This window comes from Diplotaxodon limnothrissa, linkage group LG20 (assembly GCF_057381915.1).
Source record: "Diplotaxodon limnothrissa isolate DT_005_m linkage group LG20, D_limnothrissa_male_GT1.1, whole genome shotgun sequence".
Lineage (NCBI taxonomy): Eukaryota > Metazoa > Chordata > Actinopteri > Cichliformes > Cichlidae > Diplotaxodon > Diplotaxodon limnothrissa.
Genome location: NC_140615.1, coordinates 31441023 through 31463730, shown reverse-complemented (window position 1 = coordinate 31463730; position 22708 = coordinate 31441023). Strand labels below are relative to the sequence as shown.

At 40.6% G+C, this 22708-nt stretch overlaps 1 protein-coding gene across 1 annotated transcript in view; it reads left to right on the top strand.

Annotated features, from left to right (window-relative positions):
• Positions 1–22708, top strand: part of fam120c (family with sequence similarity 120 member C) — a 39968-nt gene that overhangs the window by 4829 nt on the left and 12431 nt on the right. The window contains exons 2-12 of the mRNA XM_085345411.1: positions 2846–3092; positions 3256–3338; positions 7877–8005; positions 10916–11018; positions 11174–11247; positions 11600–11868; positions 14616–14778; positions 14865–14948; positions 17145–17316; positions 19046–19295; positions 22491–22605. Coding sequence (XP_085201537.1) covers positions 2846–3092; positions 3256–3338; positions 7877–8005; positions 10916–11018; positions 11174–11247; positions 11600–11868; positions 14616–14778; positions 14865–14948; positions 17145–17316; positions 19046–19295; positions 22491–22605 — 1689 coding nt within the window. The remainder of the gene's footprint in view (positions 1–2845; positions 3093–3255; positions 3339–7876; positions 8006–10915; positions 11019–11173; positions 11248–11599; positions 11869–14615; positions 14779–14864; positions 14949–17144; positions 17317–19045; positions 19296–22490; positions 22606–22708) is intronic.

Sequence of the window (22708 nt, the reverse complement as noted above, 5' to 3'; positions counted from 1 at the left end):
ATAGCGCTTTACTTAGTCCCTAAGGACCCCAAAGCGCTTTACGCTACATCCAGTCATCCACCCATTCACACACACATTCACACACTGGTGATGGCAAGCTACATTGTAGCCACAGCCACCCTGGGGCGCACTGACAGTGTCCGGCGAGGCTGCCGGACACTGGAGCCACCGGGCCCTCTGACCACCACCAGTAGGCAACGGGTGAAGTGTCTTGCGTGTCTTGCCCAAGGACACAACGACCGAGACTGTCCGAGCCGGGGCTCGAACCTTCCGATTACAAGGCGAACTCCCAACTCTTGAGCCACGATCGTTTAACGTTTTAACATTGTTATAAACGTTAACTTAAATAAAACAAAGACCATACAACCAAAACAATTAATAACCTACTCTTAGTCTTAATAAAATTAAATAAATTTGAATATTTGTAATAGTCAGGTATTTACTGAGGATGTCCCTGGCAACTAATTTATTGAATGTTTAAATATGCAGGGGGAAAAAATAAGACTGACTAATCCCCCCCCAAAAACACTCAAAATATTTGGGACTAAATACAGCCTATTGCCATGGCTATAATAACATCTGACAACCAACTGCTACACATCAATGTGTAACCAACTAGTTTCTAATGCTGACTAGTGAGGGTGGCAACGTTTAAATATCTGGCCAACTAGTTATGCACGTCTCTAGTGTTTACTGCATGTTGTGGCTTGATTATTGAAATTTTAATTAACATTTTACTTTGGATTTAGCCACAGGCCTTTATAAATATGTCACTCATTTTGTCTTGGGTTGCAGACCTTTTATTCATAGCATCGTGCATTCATCCTCTCCTTTGAAGCACAAACGCAATCATCATTTTGTTCAGCTCGATTTGAGTGGGCTTAAAGAGTGTCCTTGGTTTACAAGCTATCTCAAAACAGTAAAAGTCATAAAAGGATCCAACAAACGAAGGTGGAAGGATCATCACAGTTAGCGCAGCCTTTTTCTCAGAATCGCTGGGCTTTATAGTCAAATATATTTGCATCTGCATTCTCCACCACTTTCACGTTTTTAACCTACTGATTTGTGCGTTGAATTAGGTATACAGTATATGTAGTTGATGGGGGAAAAAAAAAAGACTTAAAGATTTTTTTTTAAGTTCAGTAAACTAATGTTGAGTAAACTGCGTTATATAATTGAGCTTACAGCATTTTTTTTAACACGGTAGTTGTCACCCTAAAGTTTTTTTTATACATCAATCAGTGGTTTTCTTTGCTCCCATTGGTAGTCACTTCAATTATCCACCTCAAAATTTTGAATTTTCACTTCGTACACGCCCACTCTCCCTGTCGCTAACTGTTGTTGCTACCAGTCGCTGAATGTCATTGTTATATCGCTGCTAGGCTTTTAAAGTCTGCTTCACTGTTAGTTGATTTAAAAGCATCATCGTGTTGTAGTGGTTCTAGCACTGTTGAATAGTAACTAATTAGTATTTCCCAATGATAATAAATGTCTTGCATCGTTTTGACATTGTTCATTCTTCAGTTTTATTTAAGATCTTAAAATGGATTGATTCTTAATGTTTGCTTGGTTTTAGTGATACAGAGAGATGAAATAGTTTAAACAAGTCTCAATCATCCTTGCCATCTTTGTCCCATATTGCATTCATTTGAAAAAAAGATATTTGATTACAAGCTCATTAAATGGAATTTTAATAACAAAGCTTTGTCTAATTATTTAGTTTTCACATTGATCAACGCTGACATCGATTAAAAAGATTCCACATAATCCCGAGGCCGTAGTGCTCTCCCTCTATCTGACAAAAATATGGCCCCTCATCCACAAACTATGAAGAATATTACGCGGCCATATGTTGAGAAAGATGCATCACCAGGACACTGAAAGTAACCGGTACAGCACAGTTTTGCCTCAGATGTAATTTTGCGAGCAAACAGTGTTTTATGAAACCTTGTCATGGACCGTGGAGCAGAAGTATTGTGTTGGCATAAAATGTGTCACTGCCAGTTTTAGTCTGTCATCTACATTCATCATAAACGAAGTATGTTGTAGTGACAGCTTGCACGAGAGACTGTCATTTTCTCCATTGGCAGTCCACTTCAAAAAAAATAAATAATTTCAATTCCTCTGAAATGTCATCTGGTCTATAAAACATTGGGGAGTACTGAAAAATGCCCATCGTGATTCACCAACCAGCTGTCTTGTACTACAGTGGTGTGGGTGACCAAATTCTACAGTCCAATCTATCTAAACCTCCCTTCAGCTCTCTTACTCTGTGATCTCATTAGACCATTTATAGTCTCAACCACTGGCTTCAAGTTTTAATGAATGCAGCAGAAAGTTTATTTTGTAAATTATGGTCCCCATTGGTGTAAAACAACAAAAACCAGTTGGGGTAAAGCAGGGTAAGGTGTGCTGTGTGATTGACAGCTGTGCTAGCCTATGGTTGAGCAGCGTTCCATGTTTTCTCAGACAGATAGCTATTCAAACAAAAAGTCTCAGGTTGAGGCGGAACATCCCAATGGCTAGCTCCGTCACTTGTATACAGACTTTAGCAGCAGCTCAGCTTTCAAAATAAGAGTGTGCAGGCTCTCCACTTGTAAACTTGTATAGAAAGCTAATAAAATAAACCTCCAGGCTCTGTGTGGGGAAATGCTGATATCAAAAAGCCACAAATTAGAGAAGCTAAGTTTGAGTAAAACTTGTCTCTTATTCTTAAAAAAAGCAACTTAAACAGTGATCAGATAAGCAATAAATAACTTTTTCTTAATCCATTTATACTTTAAATATGAAAGAGGTGGTGCGAAATTTCATAGAGCTAACAAATTTGTCTTCTCTGTATCTACAGGTTGTACAGACTTTGGAGGACCACCACCAGGAAGTGCTCTCTCTCTACAGGGACTATGGATTTGCAGGCCTGATCGCTCAGGATTCAGAGTTTGCCCTCTGCAACGTCCCCGCCTACTTTTCCTCGCATGCGCTCAAACTGAGCTGGAACGGAAAGAACCTGACCACACACCAGTATCTGCTGTCCGAGGCCGCCAGGCAGCTCGGGCTCAAGACACAGCACCTGCCCTGCTTTGCTGCTCTGCTGGGTGAGGAGCGATACAATGGCACACACCTCAAAATCCAAACTATATACCACACTTCTTACTTTTGAAGGACACACCCCTGTACGTGGGTTATAATTGACAGCTGCCTTTGTCTGTTGTTTTTGTTCACTGATGCAACAAAAAGTTAAGAACTTCTTTCTTTCAGGAAATCATATTTTGCCTGATGAAGACCTGGCTGCCTTCCACTGGAGTCTGCTGGGACCAGAACACCCACTAGCCTCCCTCAAGGTAACGATTGCTTCTTTGTCCATAGTTCTCTGCGAATAAAAGAAAATATTAGCTGTAACAGTATGTAATGTCACATGAACCCTTACCTCATTTTTGTGTCTTATTTTTCTCACTACGTTTTTCCCCCTTTTACAACAAGATCCATCTGTTGATCTTTAGAAGGCTTTTATTGTGAAATGTTTGTAGCAAATGATAATAAATAAATGTATTGACGTGTTCCAACAAGCTGACTGTTAAAATACACCTGAAGTGTATCACCGGATGGAACCTGTTTCCAAGAAAGGCCTTTGGTCCCGTGGTCCGGGTGCAGTGCTTAAGTCACATGCCTTCAACGTTTCCTCCACTGGCTGTTTTGAACTTTGATGTTGTGCCCGCAACAGTGGCAGACCGACGTTGTATTACAATTAATGGCTTACAGAGTGCCGAGTGTGGTGTGTAGCACTGCTAGCATTTGCAGCCTTCGTCCACACTCTGCACAATGTGGTTGATGTGGTTTACGCTGACACGGCATTTATATGATTGTGTTTTCAAGCTTGAAGTAATGCAGTACGCTGCTGGTTCACTTGCCAGTCTTGTCTTACTTTCCATCTAGCTTGCTTATAATTTCCCATCACACAGTGTGTGGTAAGTGTTGTCAAAGGTCGGGGCTCCTGGTGGCTGCATTAAAATTTAATTTTACTTTCAAAAGTGACTCTTTGTGCCAAGATATAACAGTATAGCCTAGTTCCCATTATCCTGTAAAAAGCAGACAACCTGGATTCTTATAAATATTTTACAGTCAGTTCTGCTTCAGTGGATATAAGTGATCAGGGATCAGATAACGTTAAACGAGAGAGGCCTTGCCCCTCAGTGATATTGTCAAAGGTTAACATCCAAATGAAATGTTCTTCTTCTTTTGATATGATTATGTGAATACTGTGAATTCCATCCATCCCTTTAAAGCACACAGTCAGCTATGGCTGAAAACCCCCAAAATACAGGTAGTGTTTATCTTTGCTAGCCAGACAAATGCAGAGGCAGATGAACCTTAAAAAACGTTATTCTGACAGTGACTCAAGAAGTTGTGTACTGGTGGCAAGCAGTCAATATTTTAATTCTACATTGGTCTGTGTTTACTTTGCCATGCCTCAGCAGCAGTGCACCAGTTGCTAGAAATGGTGCTAACAAAAGGGTTAGCAGTTTGCAGCAGGTATGGAATACCTGCACTAACAAGTTTTGCTGACGATAATTGAAAGGCTCAGATGACTACGCTATCCTTGTTGACTTTTCACCCTCTTTCTATAGTTCCAATAAGTTTAACACTTGTTCAGAAGATTTTCTGTTTTAAGGGTGACGTAAGTTGTTTTCTACTCGCTTCTTATCTTCACTTCATCTTCCTCTCATCTGTTTTGTTTCTCGTATATGAAGAGGTGTACCCACATTGAAACTGAGAGCAGGGAAAGAAGAAGCCGGTGTGACCGGTAAACAACAAATTTTAATGAATTAGTTCCCTTACATAAATACAGTTATCTTTCTTTTACGCTTTTTCCTTTGATATGCATTAATTTATCAGCAAATATCAGTCCATTACTTTTGCATATTGTATGTTTCCTGACACATAAAATGATGATTACAAGTCCTTTCCTAGCATTGAGGGATAAGGCTTATTAATTTAGCGCTGGTATTGGATGAGTACTTGTTATCAGCAAATACCTGAAGCAACACCACTGGTATCATATTGGAACTGGAAAGCAGATCTCCCAGTTTAATTTGTTTTTTCATTTTTAACATTTATTGATTTCCATTAGTGATTACTTATCTTAACATTCCTTGGCAGGAATGGTAATTCTTGTACACATATGTAGATTGACTTCAGAGGTTAATCTACATATCTGTGTTCACAAGTATTTCACAAGGTAAATAACTTGTGAAATACTTGTGAACATAGATCGTGCTCATGATCATGAAATGTCATGTTTTTTTTGTTGTTTTCTTTTGGTTTTTTGTGACAGTCAACATGACTTTGTAAGTAAAGTGTTTCAGCAGGTGGGACTGTTATTAGCACTGTGGCAAGAAGGTTTTGGGATCTTTCAATCCAGATAATCTGGCTTCTTCCCACAGTCCAAAGTAGAGCTGGGCGATATGAGATTTTTTCATATCACGATATGTTTTTTTCATTTCAGGCGATAACGATATCTATCACGATATAAGCCAAATAACTATATTTGTAAGATTTAAATGTGCCGTTGCTCACAAGTAAAATGTGAAATAATCAGCAGCTTGTTTTTAAATATTTATTTCCCATAATAAGTTCAACAGGGTAGATGTACTTAAGGAACATGAGACTTTTTCAGATAAATAAAGGCAAATATTGCAAACTACACAAAAGGCAGCCGCTAAAGCGTTTAAGTTTCAAAATAGAACAAATGAAACAGACTAAATTGTCAATTCCACTTAGAAACAAAATATTAATTCTAAAAATAAATCTTAGTTTGTTTTACAGAAGAACAGACAAAACTGACTAACTTTTGTCAGTATCAAATAAACTGAGAACTAAAAGGAAATTCTCAATCTCTCCTTGTTGTATAGCTTAGCTTTTCAAACAGTTTTAACAGTTACTTTAGTCTGACAAAAGCCGAATGACGAATTAGCGCTTCCAGTCAGAGACTGAGGCTACGTCCACACGTACACGGGTATTTTTGAAAACTGAGATTTTCCGTTTTCGTTTTAAAAAATAATCCCGTCCACACATAAAGGCAGAAATGAAGGAAAACGCTGCTATGAACATGCCAAAGCAGCAGGTGGCGCTAGATTCCTAACCGTGCAGAAATGTTGGCCAATCAGAAGTCTAGAAGCCTCGGTGGGAAAAAGTAAACAAAGCTGGGGCATAGAAGCAGAACAGAGTCGTATGTGTGGAGGGACAGTAACTGTGTGTATATGTAAGCATTTAAACACTGCAGAGAGTAGAATTAACAGTATTGTAGAAATTCATTTCACCGAAACAATAACGTGGTGCACAGTGTGACGCATGCACCAGTTTATTGTATTTCCAGACTTGCTTTCGGCACAATTTACAGTGCACGCTACTCTGTTTTTTGTCAGACTTGAAATAGCCGAAATACCTTCACACTACGGAACTTCTATGGCTCTTCCGTTCGACAATCTCTCCGGCATTGGAACCATCATCTGTTTTCTCTTCGGTCACGCTCGGTTGATTTTTCTAGTCGGCACACTCATTTCCTCCATTATGCGCTGGCTCCATTACCCGCTGGCTGCTTCCCAAACAAACACACGTGCGGCTTGGCACTTGTGCTGTACGTAACAAGTCACGCGACGTGACGCTGCGGCTGTGATTGGTTCGGCTCTGCGCTACTTAATTTGGATCGGCTGACCTTTTTTTTTTTTTTTTTTTTTTTAAAGAGAACAAGAGCGGCGAGGTCTATCGCGATAGCTTAATTTCTCTATCGAGTAAAAGTTATATCGCGATACATATCGTTATCGTTCTATCGCCCAGCTCTAGTCCAAAGGCTTGCGTGTGGAATCTGTCAGTATGCTAACCAAAGAAATGAAGCTTTGAAAAAAGTGGCAACTGCGTTGTTTCCCACTATCCATGATCTTTTAAAGACTAGACCTAACCTGTTTATGATGTCTGACCCTAATCACATAGTTTAGTTTCTAAACTTGACAGTGAGTCTTTATGACTAAACATAAGTTGTTTTTCTATACCTAAATCTCAGTCATTTTGAATGCCTGGCTCTAACAAAGTGGTTTTCCATGCAAATTAATCATAAAATTAATAGCATGTTAAAAAAAATGTAGATAATAATCTGTGACCTATGAGACTCGAACGTTGACATTTTCACTCTTTAAAAAAAAAAAAGGAAAATACACTTTCGTGTACATGGACACAAATGACTACTTTTGAAATGGGTCAGATGATAGTTAAAGTGGAAAATTCCTATCCAGGAGTCGATCAATAGTTTAGAGTTTCTGATATTCACTACCTGCCACGAAATGCTATTGGTTAATCATTTCTTTCTTCTTCAAGTGTGGCCAAGCCCCACCAGTGGCACAAATTTCATGCATAGCTCTCCATAAAGTTTTAGTTACCCTGCAAACAAACTGATAAACCTAACCAGCCTCTCCCTCAGAGCGAGGAACAGGCGTTATTAATTTAACGCTCCTATGGGCACATGCCAAAAGCCACATATCTGTAACGCGATCGTTCTGTTATTGGAATCATTCTTTTGTCAAAAGTGTCATTTTTTTATTGGTGAACATTGCAGTATTTGGTGTTTTTTATATATATATATATATATATATATATATATATATATATATATATATATATATATATATATATATATATATATATCACCAAAGTTGCTTAGAAAAAAGTGTATAATAAATATCTAATAAAAAAAAGTGAGCAATATGAATGCCGCTTCTGTGCAATGCTTCTTAAAAAATCTACCTGTCTGTCATGCGGCTGTTTCACAGTGCCGCTGTCCTCGTAGCTCGATATAAGTACATGAGAGCCTTTGTTCTCTTGCTGTCAGGTGCGAGCCCATCAGTTGGTGCTGCCGCCCTGTGAGGTGGTGATCAAAGCCGTCTCAGAGTACGTCGCCTCCATCAAAGACCTGGGAAACCTCGACGCCATTGCCAGAGATGTCTTCAAACAGTCACAGGTAGGTCATGTGTGTCACTGATGGGTTTTTTTACCGACTGCTTGGAGACCGACATCCTGCCGGGTGAATTAAAATGTCTTTAAATAAGATTTACATGAAAAGAAAAGAACAATGTGAACATGCTTTTAGCCGAGGTTTGACTTTACATATCAGATTTTTGCTGACAGTTAAATAGGTTATTACTGTTGACACAAGGCCTGAGTCAGCAACTGTACTTCCTCACACATCAGTGCTAAACTGTAGCCTTCTGCTTATCCGATATAAATCTGTGCTGCACGGGGTTAGCTAGTCCCCGGTGTCGCCTCGGGAAGTGGTTTCTGCTGTGTTGTTCATGTCTAAAGGACATAAACATTTAAATCTATAATTGGGTGGCGTGTTGAGTTTGATGTCTTCTGTAAAAGGAAAGTTATGGTAGGAGTTAAGTCGTAGTTTACTGAACATGTTTATAAACTATATGGCTCTTTGACTAATAGGGTTTTTCCACTGTGGTTAGTTTAGATGATCAGTTGAGCTGCGCTGCTAGAGTGCATGTGTTTTTCCACTGTTTCACACAGCAAAAAAAAGCTGAACGGTGAAGATGGTGCATTTACTTGACAACACATACAAGAAGCCATTCTGTACTTTGTTTTCATGGCCCAAAACAGGCCTTCCAGGTTTTGTGAGGGTGAGCGACTCGCACAAAGTTGAGGCAAACCTAAAATACCCAAAATAAACCAGTGCATCTTTGTTGTTTTTGTCCATCTGTGAAGCAAAGATGCATGCTAAACTCAAGTACTTAAGGCTTCTGACTTTGATGAAATGTGACGTCAAAATGGTTTAGGGCTGCCAAATAAACTGATACGTTGGAAAAAACATGTTGTGATTGAGTAAAGTTGTTATTACAGTTGTAATTACTAAATGGGACAGGAAAGTACCTACAAGGATATAGGATGAGGGACCAAAAAAATAAAATGGCATCTATGGGATAATTATGTAGAGTAGAGATGACAGTTGTCCCCCCTGTAACTAGGAACCAATCAACAGCCATTTTACTGTAGAGTGGAACATGGAAGTATAAATTTCCTTTAAGTAAACAGAGGGTTACACTACATGTAATTTTCTGGAGGAAGATGTAAAAGTATAGGTAATTGTTCTTATCTTCTCCTGTGTCCATAATACAAAGTTAAATGGTAATTATTCAGCCATTTGATGGAAAGCGACACGCTGGATTCAGCCATTAATAAAGGTTAAAAAAAAAAAATGTTATAAACCTTTAGAAAAAAGTTACTTTGACCTGCCATGACCACAGCAGTGTGCTGCTGTTACTTACTGTGTGGCTTATGTCTAAATTCTTGCCATTACACCATGGCCCAAACTGGGTTATTGGAAAAACCGCGTCCATCCCATCTCATATTAAGCAACTTATCAATAAACCACATAGCCTTTCGTAAAACAGAGTTTGCCATCCTTGTTATAACATGTTCAGTTTATCTTTGCAGTTAAAGTATGTAAAGCTGAACATTTTTCTTGAGCTGGAATAATCACAGAGTTCAGTAAGAAGCGACTTTATTTGTATTTTTTCCTGAATCCAGCAGCAAACTAGATTCTGATAACGATGTACGTATAACTTATTGCTCACTCTTTAATTTGAACGAATCTCACATTAAACTCTGTCTATACATGTGCTCACTCGAGCATTAACGTGGTTTAATCCACACCAAAGTATAGGTTTCTAAATGCAGTATATTCTCCTGTTTGATATTAAACAGTACATGTGGGGCCTTTTTTCTTCTTCTTCAAAAGCAGATTTGTGTCTTCAGTTATAACCAAAGTGTCACAGAGAGGACGGGGAGATTGAAAGATAAACCTTTGCATGGGGTCAGTTTATAGTAAACATGGCGACTCTCTTCCAGCTACAAGGACTTAGTGATCTGGAACCAGAGCGGCAAACATCTAACCAGGTGTCAGAAACCAAACCAGTTGTTCCTGTAGTAATGAATGACACAGAAAAGGACCAATACTTCAGCCATATAGACTCGTGTCAACATATCAGTAAATGTTAACCTCCTAGGACCTGGTGTCCACATATGTGCACATCACATTTTGGGTTGTCTAGACCAAAATACTAAATTTTGCTCTACAAGGGCCTGATATCCACTCACGAGGACATTTTACTGCCTAAGTTTCATCAAAATTTAAAATGAATATCCTCATACGTGGCTCTCATTTTTCTTAGGAACAAAAATCGGGTAAAAAAAAAAAAAGGTGATTCTTTGGGACCCGATGAATGTAAAAACAATCAGCCCAAATATCAAAGAGAAATTAAAAATGCATGCTGTGGAAGATTTTTGAAACTGTTTCTGGACGTGGGGAGATGTACAAAAAAGTAGAAAAAATTGAGGGACACAGCCATGTGCCCCTGGAAAATAAACTGACCAAAACAAAGAGCAGGGACTTAAAAGTGAAAAACGTCCCATTATTTTCTTTCTTTTGGATAGCATGTAAATCAGTGGGACACAACCATACGGTAATTAATGCATATGTGCCACACATGAGCATGAATGCAGGCAAAGATATCGGCCACTTGCAAAGGTTATAGGTTGTAGGCTCTACAAAGAGTCCCCGCAGAGGTCTAAATCAGGCCTTAGGCATGTTATTTAATCTTGTTTACACTGGATAAACCAGTGACCAAGTAGGTTTGACTTTATGGCTATGTTGCTGTGACAACCTCCCCTTTGTAAAACCAAAACATCAAACACTGGTCCACGGACAGAGAACAGGCCAAAGGTTTTTTTGTTCTTGTTTTTTCCTTCTTGGGTGCGTAATGCAGGAAATCTCTCCAGCAGATCCCTCAGTTAGAACATCCTCACTGCCATCTTTAATACCAGCAGGTTCAGTAGTCTTCATAATGCTTTTGCCCCCCCTTTGCAGTCTCGTATGGAGGACAAGGTGGAGCGATTCAAGAAAGCTGTGGAGTATTTCTCAGCTGCCTCCAAACCCCGCTCACCTAACATGGGGCCCTCCTCTTTCATCTGTGAGTAGCAAGCGGCTCAGGACGCAAGTTCAGAAAACAGGATTGCTGTTATGTAATCTTTTTGGCTTGCTCGATGTACTTTTATTCACTGTGAATAAAACACATTTGTCTATTTGTTTTTAATCCCTGTTTTTTTTCTCTCTCGCTGTGCACAGTACCTGGGTTTGGACCTGCTCCATTTGGGGGACCACCTGGTCACATGGGACCGATGCAGCCTGGAAAGAATCAGGTAGATTCCTTTTCTCGCTAATCCTTAAGTCTCTTTGATGTGTAATTGTGTTCTGTCTACATGAGTCTACATGTAGAATAGTGGATTAGGCTTTATTTCCCTTTGCTCTTTGAAATCCCTTTGAGGCATGTGCTCGTTTAGTGACTGATGGAGGAGGGTGCACTTCTTCCCGTCTTGTATCCTCCCACCAGCCTTGATGATATGCTTCCAGTTTGATCTGATATAAAATAGGACAGTATCAGTTCCCACCCCTGAGATGTCTTCTCTTCCCTACTCTTCCTCTTTTGTACTCAATTTCCCATGCTTCTTCCTCCACCAACCCAATTTTCCTTCTTTATCCCCCCTTTCCCAGTTCCCTCCCCCCCAGGTCCCGGGGTTAAAGCCACACTATCAAAATGCTCCATATGGACCTGGCCCTCTGTTCCAGACCCCACAGCCACCATCCCAAGACTGCAATGACTCACTGACGGGCAAGATGGGCTTCACTGACTGGTCAGCTCCATATGATTCCACTCAGGGGGGAAGTCGACTACCCAATCATCACACCGGCCCTCTGTCTGGCCCCTCTCCGTCTCCTTCCTCATCGTCGGATGGAGATGAACCCAATGACAGCAACGCCAAGTAAGACACTTTTCGAGCATGTCAGGTTCCTTTTGCACAGTTTGAAGTGGTTCTGTGGGTTCCTAACACGGGACTAGAGCTGCCACGATTAGTCGACTAGTCACGATTACGTCGACTATCAAAATCGTCGACGACTGATTTAATAGTCGACACGCCGTTTCAAGCTTTGTAAGTTCCAAAAAGATGCAAGAATAAGTAGTAGGATTTAAGAGTGTAATAACGGACTGAAACAGAAGTTGGCAGCACTGCATGTACAAGGATGCCAGCTGCCGTTAAACCCCGAAGAAGACGACGTAGTGTCTGCTATCGTAGCTGTGTCCAAATTCAGGAACCGCATCCTCCTGTTTACAGCGACACGACAAAGACTGTCCAAATTCGAAGGCTCCGACAAATGCGGCCTTCATTTCCTCAGATTTGAAGGATGGGTCTGGTGCATACTTCGTGGTCCAACCTATCCCAGAATTCATAGCGCAGCCCTGCTCAGTTTCCAACAATGGCGGCAGCTAGTTAGTTTTAATATTATTCTTTCTGGGTCACAAAATAAACGTTTAACATATTTTCAGGCGAGAATGTAGCTGTGTAAACCTCAAATATCTGCTCAGTTTATCAAGACACCACATATTTTCAACAGCGCTCCGACGTTTTCGGAGACGTCTGTTACCCACCAGCTCGATAGCGAGCCGGGGGCTAGGCTCACTAGTGCCGTGAGAACACCGGACTCCCGGCAAATCGTTTTCAAACCCACCGCCGTCATTCGCTACTCAGGTTAAACATGATATATAAGTCACTTAGATAACTTAAAAATGTTATTGTTTGGCTTTTTTCAGTGTTTGATTTGTTCCTGAGTAAATCGGTTTGGCTGAGATTAAAGTTTTTACACAGCTGAATAAACATCAAGGACACAACTGATTATCAGAAGTGTGAGATGCTCGAGAATTTACTCCTGTTGTATTTTAGATAGCAAGGATCAGATGGCTGAGTTTATCACACTTCACCGAAAGGATCTGCAAATTTCATTAAAATTTAATAAACTATCATCTTGTCTTTATTTTTAGTTAGCACATACCTTAAATGCTTAAAGCTGTAAGCTAATAATAGTTCTATAAGAGCAGATGCATGCTGGTGCAATAAGCTGTAAGTTTTACGTCCAATGGATGCATTATCTGATTAGTCGACTAATCGCAAAAATAATCGGTGACTAGTCGACTATCAAAATAATCGTTTGTGGCAGCCCTACTCGGGAGTATAAAACAACCCTGGTACCATGTGTCTGAAAAGTAAAGTCAAAGAGCTTTGCATTTCTGGATGAAGACATATGCATGTCATACCAACCTGTTAGGGCACTTGTTCATCAAGACAAGACTGAGCAAGCCCAGGCAGCCATGGCTCATAAATCTGACGTGTAGTGGACACTGACACCACATATAAAATAATTACAGTTTCACACGATGTCGGAGTATTTAATGTTTAATTACTAATCTTATTTTTCATAAGTAGGCTTTTATATAGTATTTCAGTGATTCATACTCCTACTAGGAATAGGTAGTAGGGCTGGGTGATTTGCTCCATCATCCGGTTGTTCCCCTGTGACATCACCTATGACTCATACCAGTGCAGCCATGGCAGGCTGGCACAGGAGGTGAATGTGCAAACATTATGGTTGTGCTATCCACCCTTTCTCTATGATGTGCAATGTGGGGCCCATATCTCACTTCTAGAGGAGACGTCGACACACAACTACAAATGATCTAATTTTAAAGTAGCCGGTTAACATGAGAGGACACATATTTGAACTGCTAAAACTGTGTATTTTTGTTGTTTTTATTTAGTTAGTTTATGAATAAACACACAACTGAAGTTTGTTCTTGTGTGTGCGTGTCTCACCTGTGCCCTCCACACACTGTGGAGTTTTTTTGTTTTGTTTTTTAAACCAAAAATCACACATGCCACGGGAAGGGGTGGGAGAAAAATTAAGTGAAGAACGTGATAGATGAGTGTCTCATCAGGTGCACTGTGAAATTAATTCAACCAGCAGCCAGAATTGGCCTCCTGTTTTCTCTTTTAAAGATGGTTGATTGATCACACATAGCAATGAATGTTAAAGTGCACATCCAGAAATGTCTCTTTCACATGTGGAGATGCAACATGATATTATATTGAGGCTGATTTAGTTTACTATGAGTCTGTTAATAATTTAATGCATCTGTGGGGAGATTTCTTGGTGAAAATGATCGGTGACCAGGGGTGATCCTTGATATGAGCGACCATTAACACACCCGTTGCAGGTAGAATATAAAATGTCATATAATAAATAACAAAAATTAATGAAATTATTTAATAAAACCACACAGCCATAATTAGTTTTAGAATATTAATGGTTGTGCTGTTATATTTTTAAACCTTATTAACACCTTGTTAATACAGGTTCACCCTCCACTGCTTTCTTGGTGGCCAATAATGTTCATGCAAACCTACTGAAAAGTCACAGACAGCATCCGTTTGTTCTGTATTTTAACATCTATGTCATAATGATGACAGGTGTAACATCCAGTGCTGATAAATGCAGAGACAATAGTCAGAAGTGGCTATTAGTCAAATTACTCTAAACATTATTTTAAACTTTTAAACTATTGGTTTGTCCTTGTCAATCTAATTGTTACACCTCAACTAACCACAATACACACGTGTTGACCCTGAATGCCAGTTTCTGGATAACTTAAAAATTCTCATAATCCCTCTCTCCTCAGCCATTTGACAGACAAGTCCTCTCGGTGGGAGGATCCCACTGGAAGAGGGGGCTCCGGCTCTGGAGACGGTTCCCAAGGCAACGGGAGCGGGTCAAACATTCCGTCACTGTTATCTATGGCGACGCGGAGTCACATGGACATAACCACACCCCCTCTGCCTCAGGTCAGACACAAACTCCAGAGTTCACAGCACAGTTGTGGGGTGTTTCTGGGGAAAGTCTGTCACCGTGTTTCTGTTTTTAATTTTAGGTCAGCGCTGAGGTTCTTCGTGTAGCCGAACACAGACACAGAAGAGGGCTGATGTACCCCCAGATTTACCACATATTGACCAAGGTGAAACAGTTCTTAGTAACAGTTCGTTAAGGTTTTAATTTCCTTTTCGAAATCTGTTTTTGAGAGGAAACTTGAACCTGAGACCATCAATCCTTTGCTCCAGCACAGACATTGTGTTATGTAATACGAGTTTTAATGTTAACAGCACAACTAGAAAGCAGAAAATCTGCTCATTGGAGAAGATCATTGGGTTGGTTAGATTTCTGAAGGACTGTCCTTTGTAGTTTTGATTTTAGTCTTCAAATGCCCAAAAACTTTACAGCTGTGTGTACTACTGCCTTCACAACCTGACACAAACTACCATTAATGGACCTGTGAGGGCACCTGTTTCTTAAGGTTTTTCCTGGCTTACAATGAGCCTTTGTTGGTTGATTATGCATATGTCAGTGGGCCTCAGGGTGGCTGTGGCTACAATGTAGCTTGCCATCACCAGTGTGTGAATGGGTGGATGACTGGATGTGTAAAGCGCTTTGGGGTCCTTAGGGACTAGTAAAGCGCTATACAAATACAGGCCATTTACCATAAACATGAACAAGCCATGTACAGTAAAGACAACGCCATACCTTTGCTGTGTTATGTTGCAGAAATCTATTTATAAACATTATATTTCTGGCACTTTATTACAATTCTTTAAAAAGTCTCTGCGGGTTGTCAAAAAGTGCTTCTATGCAGGAAAACCCCCTTTGTGTACTGGTGTTTTTGCTCAGATTTGTGCTGGGATTTCTGACTTCTTTCTCTGGTTGGAGCCTTTTGGTGTTATTTTGTGAAGAGAGTAGTGCACACCCCTGTATGAAACACTGTGTCACATGAATACCCTTCATTTCCTGGAACAAAAACACTTTCAGGTTTCTGAAAGTTTGAAGTTTAGAGATTGTAATCAAACCCACAGAGACTCATGAGCCACACACTCAACTAACGAAATGTGTTCCTTTTTAATCAGCAGAAAAGTTTTTTTGTACTAATATAAGTTTGAAAAATGTTATGAGGGAAAAAAGTTCTTTTAACCTCATAGGTATGTCTTAGGTGCGCAGTGTGTCTTTTGAACACTGAAGTTATGGTTGCTGAAAAATGGCCATCGTATGCTTACATACACCTACCTATCTATCCATCAAAGTTCAGCCATGTGTACCAACCCTGGATACATGCAGGAAAGTAGGCTCAGCAGAGATGCCGAGACCGCCGTCTTTCCAACCACCTCCATCAGCTTCTCTGAGAGAACACTGCGTTTTTCCCAAGCCAGCCAAGAGACGTTATCTCTCCACCAAGTCTTAGGTCTGCTCCAGGGTCACCTCACCAAGAGGGCGGCCAGGAGGCATTCCCGTCAGATAAAAGGAGCTTCAGCCCACAGACAGCACAGACAACCCTTTGGAGGAGTCTCATTTATGCCCCTTGTATCCATGAGCTCATTCTTTCAGTTAGTACCTAAACTTTGTGTCCACAGGTGAGGGCAGAAACGTATGTTGAGCAGTGAAACGACAGCCTTGGTTTTATACTCTGTCTTTTTACCACAACAGTCCGGTACAACATCCGCAACACTGCAGATGCTGCACCAATCCGTCTGTCTATCCCCCGATCCGCGGTATCCCCGTGTTACTGCAATGCTACAACTTGACGAAGAAATTAATTTCCAACTTCCAGCTGGCATGCTACACTTTTGTGGCTGAGAAGTATGGCCTCGATGTTGTAGGTGCTAATCCTCATCCCAGCCATTTATATTCTACGATCCCATGTCATTTTCCTTAAAAAAAACCCCAAAAAGCAAGAAGGGTTTTCTGAAATTTTAAATGAATTGTTTTGTAGTAAAATGTGGTGTACCGCAACAATGAAACCTAAGCGTGTAGTTTTAATCTATCATACATGTTTTTCAGGTTATTAAACTGTTGCTGATCATAGAAAAATGCATTACGGAAGTGTTCTGATACTCCTGCAGGTTAAACTGGACTAACGAAATACATTCAAGGCTGACTGAAAGACTCAACATAAACAAATTTGAAAACACCTTCTTAGGCTGGCACCACTCTGCAGAAGACTGTTAAATAGTTATTGTTTTCATTCAAAAGCCGTATCTATGCATTTGTCCATGTCTAAATGATATTGTCTTGTTAAGAGAGAGCGTATGAGACTCTTTAGAGCTCTCGATCCTGCTCTCTTATTCATTTTGTCCTCAACTATTCCTTATGCCCCTGCATCCCTCAGGGAGAGATGAAGATGCCAGTGTGTATAGAGGATGAGTGTAACTCTGAGCTACCTCCTGCCTCGCTGCTGTTCCGTGCTGCCAGACAGTATGCCTACGGCGTCCTCTTCAGCCTGGCTGAAACACACCGCCGCCTGGAGAGGCTCGCTCTCCGCAAGAGGGCTCCCCTGGAAGGTAGGTCTTGGTCTGGGATGGACTTAGATACCTGAGTGCAATATGGAATAACAGGCATTGTGATTGGATAAACACTTTACACTGCAATTTTCTTTGAAATATTTTCATTTGAGAGACCAGTTAACCTCAGTGTAACTACAGTTGAATGAATGAATGATGGCATGAATGTCATCATAGTTGGGGCTTTTAATGATTTCTTCGAACTGTTCTTTATCAAAGCTGGAACGATTGTACGGCATGCATCTTTAATGACTTTAAAAAGCAGGTCTAAGGAGGAGAAGTGCATATTGATTTATACAAGCTGGGACGGCCTCTTGGAGCCATTTCTAAATAACTACAGATTCCAAGATCATTAGTTCAAACAATTCTATGCAAGTAGAAGTTACTTGAATGTATTTCCACTTTTCTAATGTTTGGAGGAAGTCTCGAACAGTCACCCTCAGATGAGAGGAAGTTGGTTAGGATGCTCAGGAAGAACCCATGAACCACCAAGGCTCAAGCATGCTGTGAACTGGATACTGCTAGAACAAAGTCATGCTGCTCTACTAGAGTTCAAGAATAAAAAGTGTGTTGAAGCCACATTGGTTCACTTTAAATAGGCCTCTCATCTAAAGCTTGCATCAGCTGAGACAGATTACAGACTTTACAGACTACAGATACTCAATTTTTATTACACTTTCAGTCAGTATCATGTAGCCTCCCAAACCTTACTCTTACTTGGTACATTTTTCATGTTGGCCTCTTACTAGGCCACCTGTCGTTTAAAATCTTGCTAGCTATAGTTGTGCTTGTTTCTCTTTCTCTGTTCTCTTGACTAAAAGGTATATTTGCTGTATATTTGCTGAATTGTCAGAAAGCTGGCTAGATGCTTATTTGAAGTTTTTCATCTGCTCCTGGGCTTTTTCATCCAGAAGTCATTTTGATTTCATATTGAGAAACTACTTAATATTACATTGTAGGGCAGGGGTGTCGAACTCCAGGCCTCGAGGGCCGGTGTCCTGCAGGTTTTAGATATCACCGTGGGTCAACACACCTGAATGAAATGATTTGTTCATTACCAGGCTTCTGGAGAACTTCAAGACATGTTGAGGAGGAAATTTAGCCGTTTAAATCAGCTGTGTTGGATCAAGGACACATCTAAAACCTGCAGAACACCGGCCCTCGAGGCCTGGAGTTCGACACCTGTGTTGTAGGGAGATGTACTGTTAAAGTCAAGGAATATACAGGCTTAAAACCTCCTGTTCCTCATACATTGCTGTTACCTGGGTCAGTATGCCAATCAGGCTTGTACGTATGCTGCCATTACCTGATTTGAGTCGGTATGGCTCAGGCAGCCATAGATGTTCGAGATACATTAACTGACTTAAAGTTGTTGTTTATTGTCATTATAGGTCAGACGAGCCTTCAGGCTTGTAAACATTAAATAATGATGACTGCAGTGACATGTTGGACATCCTCGAATTTTTGTTTTACAAAAGATTCACTCGACTGTCATGTGTGGCAAACAAAGGCAGAAGTTGTGTACCCAGCTGGTCGTTACAGCTCAAGGTCTCTTCACTAAATATTCCAATTTCACAGCACTGGCAGAATCTCTATGTGTGAAACAGCTCAAACCTCTACATGCTCTCATCTTTAGCAGCTTCGGAAATCTCCAAAACTGAGGCATCTGCATCATAAGCAACGCCACCGTATGTATCTTATTATTCCAACATTTGTTTCTGTGTTGCAGTTCCTCCAGTGATTATCAAAGAGTGGAGCAGCGGTAAGGCCAAGTCGGCCCTAACACCAGAGCTGGTTCCCGCCTTGTGTTTCCGTGAGTGGACCTGCCCCAACCTCCGGCGGCTCTGGTTAGGTCGTGCCAGCGAGGACCGCTCCAGGAGAACCAGGGCCTTCCTGGCCTGCCTACGCTCTGACTGCCCAGCCCTCCTCAACCCAGCACAGGTCCCACAGCATCTGCTGCTCATGTGCTGCGTGCTCAGGTATCATCAGTTATAGGGATTTTAAAACGCTTTGCTGGGTGCAAATCTAAATTTGGCAAATAGGGTTTTTTGGAGGGTGGGATATCCAAATATGTTTTCTGTTGCAAATACTGCCGTGTATAAAGGTGACAGAGCAAAATATGTGCATAATTGGGTATAACCAAACAGCCAATCCTTTCAGAAGCAAGTTTTGGCACTCAGCAGGCATCTTGACAATTCCTGTAGGTAGTTACTTTAAAACATGTCAAGGAATCTGGTCAAATAGTTAAAAAAAAGAAAAGAAAAACAGACCTTGTGTCTTTATTTTTTCTTTTTTCCTCTCCCTGCTTGAGAATTGATCCAATGTTACTTCTGCCTTTGTTACAATGAAACAGTTTTTTTAGGCTGATGTCATAGGTAATTCAAAGTATTTACATTTTTCTCCTGAATTTTCCCAGAGGCACTATTGTTTAGTGATAATGGTGATACATAAAACACATTTTGCAAGACTTAACTCTTGCGAACCAAATTTTTCAGTGGTGCGACTAAAAAAAATAAAAATAAAATTGTGGACTAAACCAATCGGAGATGGTCAGGGGCGGGACCTCTCTGATTGGCTGTGGTCCAGTTGAAAGTCCAGGTGTGGACTGATTCTCAGATTAAAGCTCACAAAACTATTTAACAATCACCAAACAGCAAATGAGAGCAGGTACACGGATTCCACACGAAGACGTAAACACAGAGCGTACCCGACGCATCAGAATCAGCTTTGTCTTTCTCGGCTTTCTCACCCGATGGTCCGTACATGGAAACGCTGTCGGAGCTCAGCGAATCTGATGCGTCGGGTCCGCTCTGTGTTTACGTCTTTTTGCGCTGATTCTGAGCTGCAGGTTTTGTCTCTCTCCAACCAAAATTCACCGAGCCAGCAGCAAAAGAAGCAGCAAACTGCGCTTCACATTTGATAAATGTCGTCATGAATTCCCTCTGACTTTTGCTGTTTTGCTTCCACCACGATAAAAATCACACTTCATGCACAGCTAGCTCTCTCTCTCTCTCTCTCTCTCTCTCTCTCTGTACTTCAAGAACAGTTTCCCGTCTCAAATCTGTTTTCTGCATTATTCATTCGCTTATTACCCACCAGTCTACCGTTGTTTACAGCGCTGTCGGCTGCTGTCTTTTTCTTTTCTTTTTTTTTTTCACTTAAATGACCTCGGACAAGAAAGCCAAATTTCTGCTGTTCAATACTGAAGAAATTTAAACTTTTTAAAATTATGCAAAACTGCAGAATATTGCAGAATATTTTTAAGGTTATCTGCTATAAAAAGCCAGGCCAGAAAAATCTCCTTCATGTTTTTCTGTTTCATTCTCACCGGTGCGCCCATGGCAAAAAGTTAGTCTAGAGCCCTGTCTTAAGAAAACCTTTCTCTTGAAGCTTAAAAACCCCTACTGGTTTCCTTAAGATTTACTCTTTTTGGCCATTGTTCAGTAATAACAGTAATATCCTAGACTTGAGCAGTAGCAGGTATATGCCATTTATATTTGTTTGTAGTATTTATGTTTATCCAGTTCATCAAATGCTAAATTTACTCAGTTTAAACTGACACCTTACTGTTTGTAGTAGTTTTGTCACACGTGATGTCCGTTATGATAACGATGGCTCTGCTCCTGTCAAACAGTGAGTCAGCATACAGGCTACCACAGAACAGGAAGCTCACAACGATAAATGTCACTCAGTTCGATGTCATAATTATACCTGTTAAAGCCAGAATGTCTTCTGCAAACAAGGCCGTGAACTGTGGCGCTCCAGCACGTGTCTTGTTCTTGTCATGTTCTCTTATTGCCGATCTCCTGTCTCCTCTCAGTCCTCATTCGTGGCTGTATTTACGGAGCAATTCTGCCCAAAAACTCAGGTCAGAGCAACCTTTGCTCAGGGTCACGCGTTACAAGAATAAAATAAATACACACTGCTTGAATCTGGTTTCACTTGTTGATAAACCAGCTGGAGACATGGATTACAGCCTTAGAAGTATCCTCCTGTCTGCTTGTTATTAAAGTAGATTATAACAAATAGTTACAAATTAAAAAGACCGACATTTCCACTAACTACAGCAGGAAAGACACGTGTAATACCATTAACAAAAACTTTGTCTGCTCTCCCATTAAACCCCATCAGCGCTGTAGTGAGCCAGCACTCCCAACACCAGGACTCTAATTGCAGTTCAACAGTCGCGTTATTATTTATAGCAGTGCTTTTCTTACTGTGACATGTCAGGATGTCTTCTGTGAAAAAGGCTCATCAGTAGGTTGACAGAAAATGACATGTCTGTTCATACAATGGAGCCAGTAACTCAGCCTTTGCAGCATAAATCCTACACAAGATTGCCCTGCTTTCTTTTTCTGGAGACAAACTAAACAACGTGCTGATTATTTTTGATTTGTGTGGGTATTTATATGCTTTACAGTTAAATGTAACTACGTTTTAATTCATCAGAGAGGTAATAGTTGCTGCTTTGTTTTTCACGAGTGAAACATGAAGGGAAGCTTCAGCCTTGTTGATGCAGACAAAGTGACAGCAGGAAGGAACATTTACAACAGGCACACTTGAGAAATTAACAAATAACGAGATGAAAATTCACTTTTGCATTTCAGACATGAACTGGAACAGCTTACTGGCACTGAATGTATGCCTTGCCTAGGATTGATTTATGTAATGGTGCAGGATGTCTCTGGGCTTGTTCTGGCTTTTGCCTGGGAGCTCCGGTTTCTCAGAAACATGCAGGTTAATGCTGCGTGTGTTAGCCCAAGACTCCCAGTTTCACTTCCTCATTGCGTACATGTTGAAAAAGCACATCAGCGTTCGACTGTTCGATATCCCCTAAAATAAATATAATTGCTTTTGTTTGTCACAATTTGTGTTGCAAGAAATCATTTTCGTTCATACAATAAGCAATAAAAACTGATTTAAAGATTTTCCACTCCAGTCATGTAAGAAGAGTGTAAGAGTGATGCTGAAGTTAATCTTTTTTTATTGTTCTTTTTTTCATCGAAATCTGCACTCGAGTCATCCTTTTGATTTAAATATAAGTGTGTGTCTCTGAGAACTGTTATGTCATATTCCCTGAAGAATGAAAGAAAACTACAGTTTCTGCTTCTGTTGTTGCTTATTAAAACTGAAAACTTCCAGGACACTGTTTGAATTAATTATTGTTCTTTCAGGTATATGATGCAGTGGCCTGGAGGAAGGATCCTCCAGAGACATGAGCTCGATGCCTTCCTGGCCCAAGCTGTTTCCAGCCAGCTCTATGAGCCTGACCAGCTACAGGAGCTGAAGGTGAGAGTCCCCTCCTTTCAGGGAATAATCATTAATAAGAGTTGTTCCTGCACTTATTTTTCTTGCTTTGTGGTGTAAATTATATGTCTTGGTGCTGTTTGAG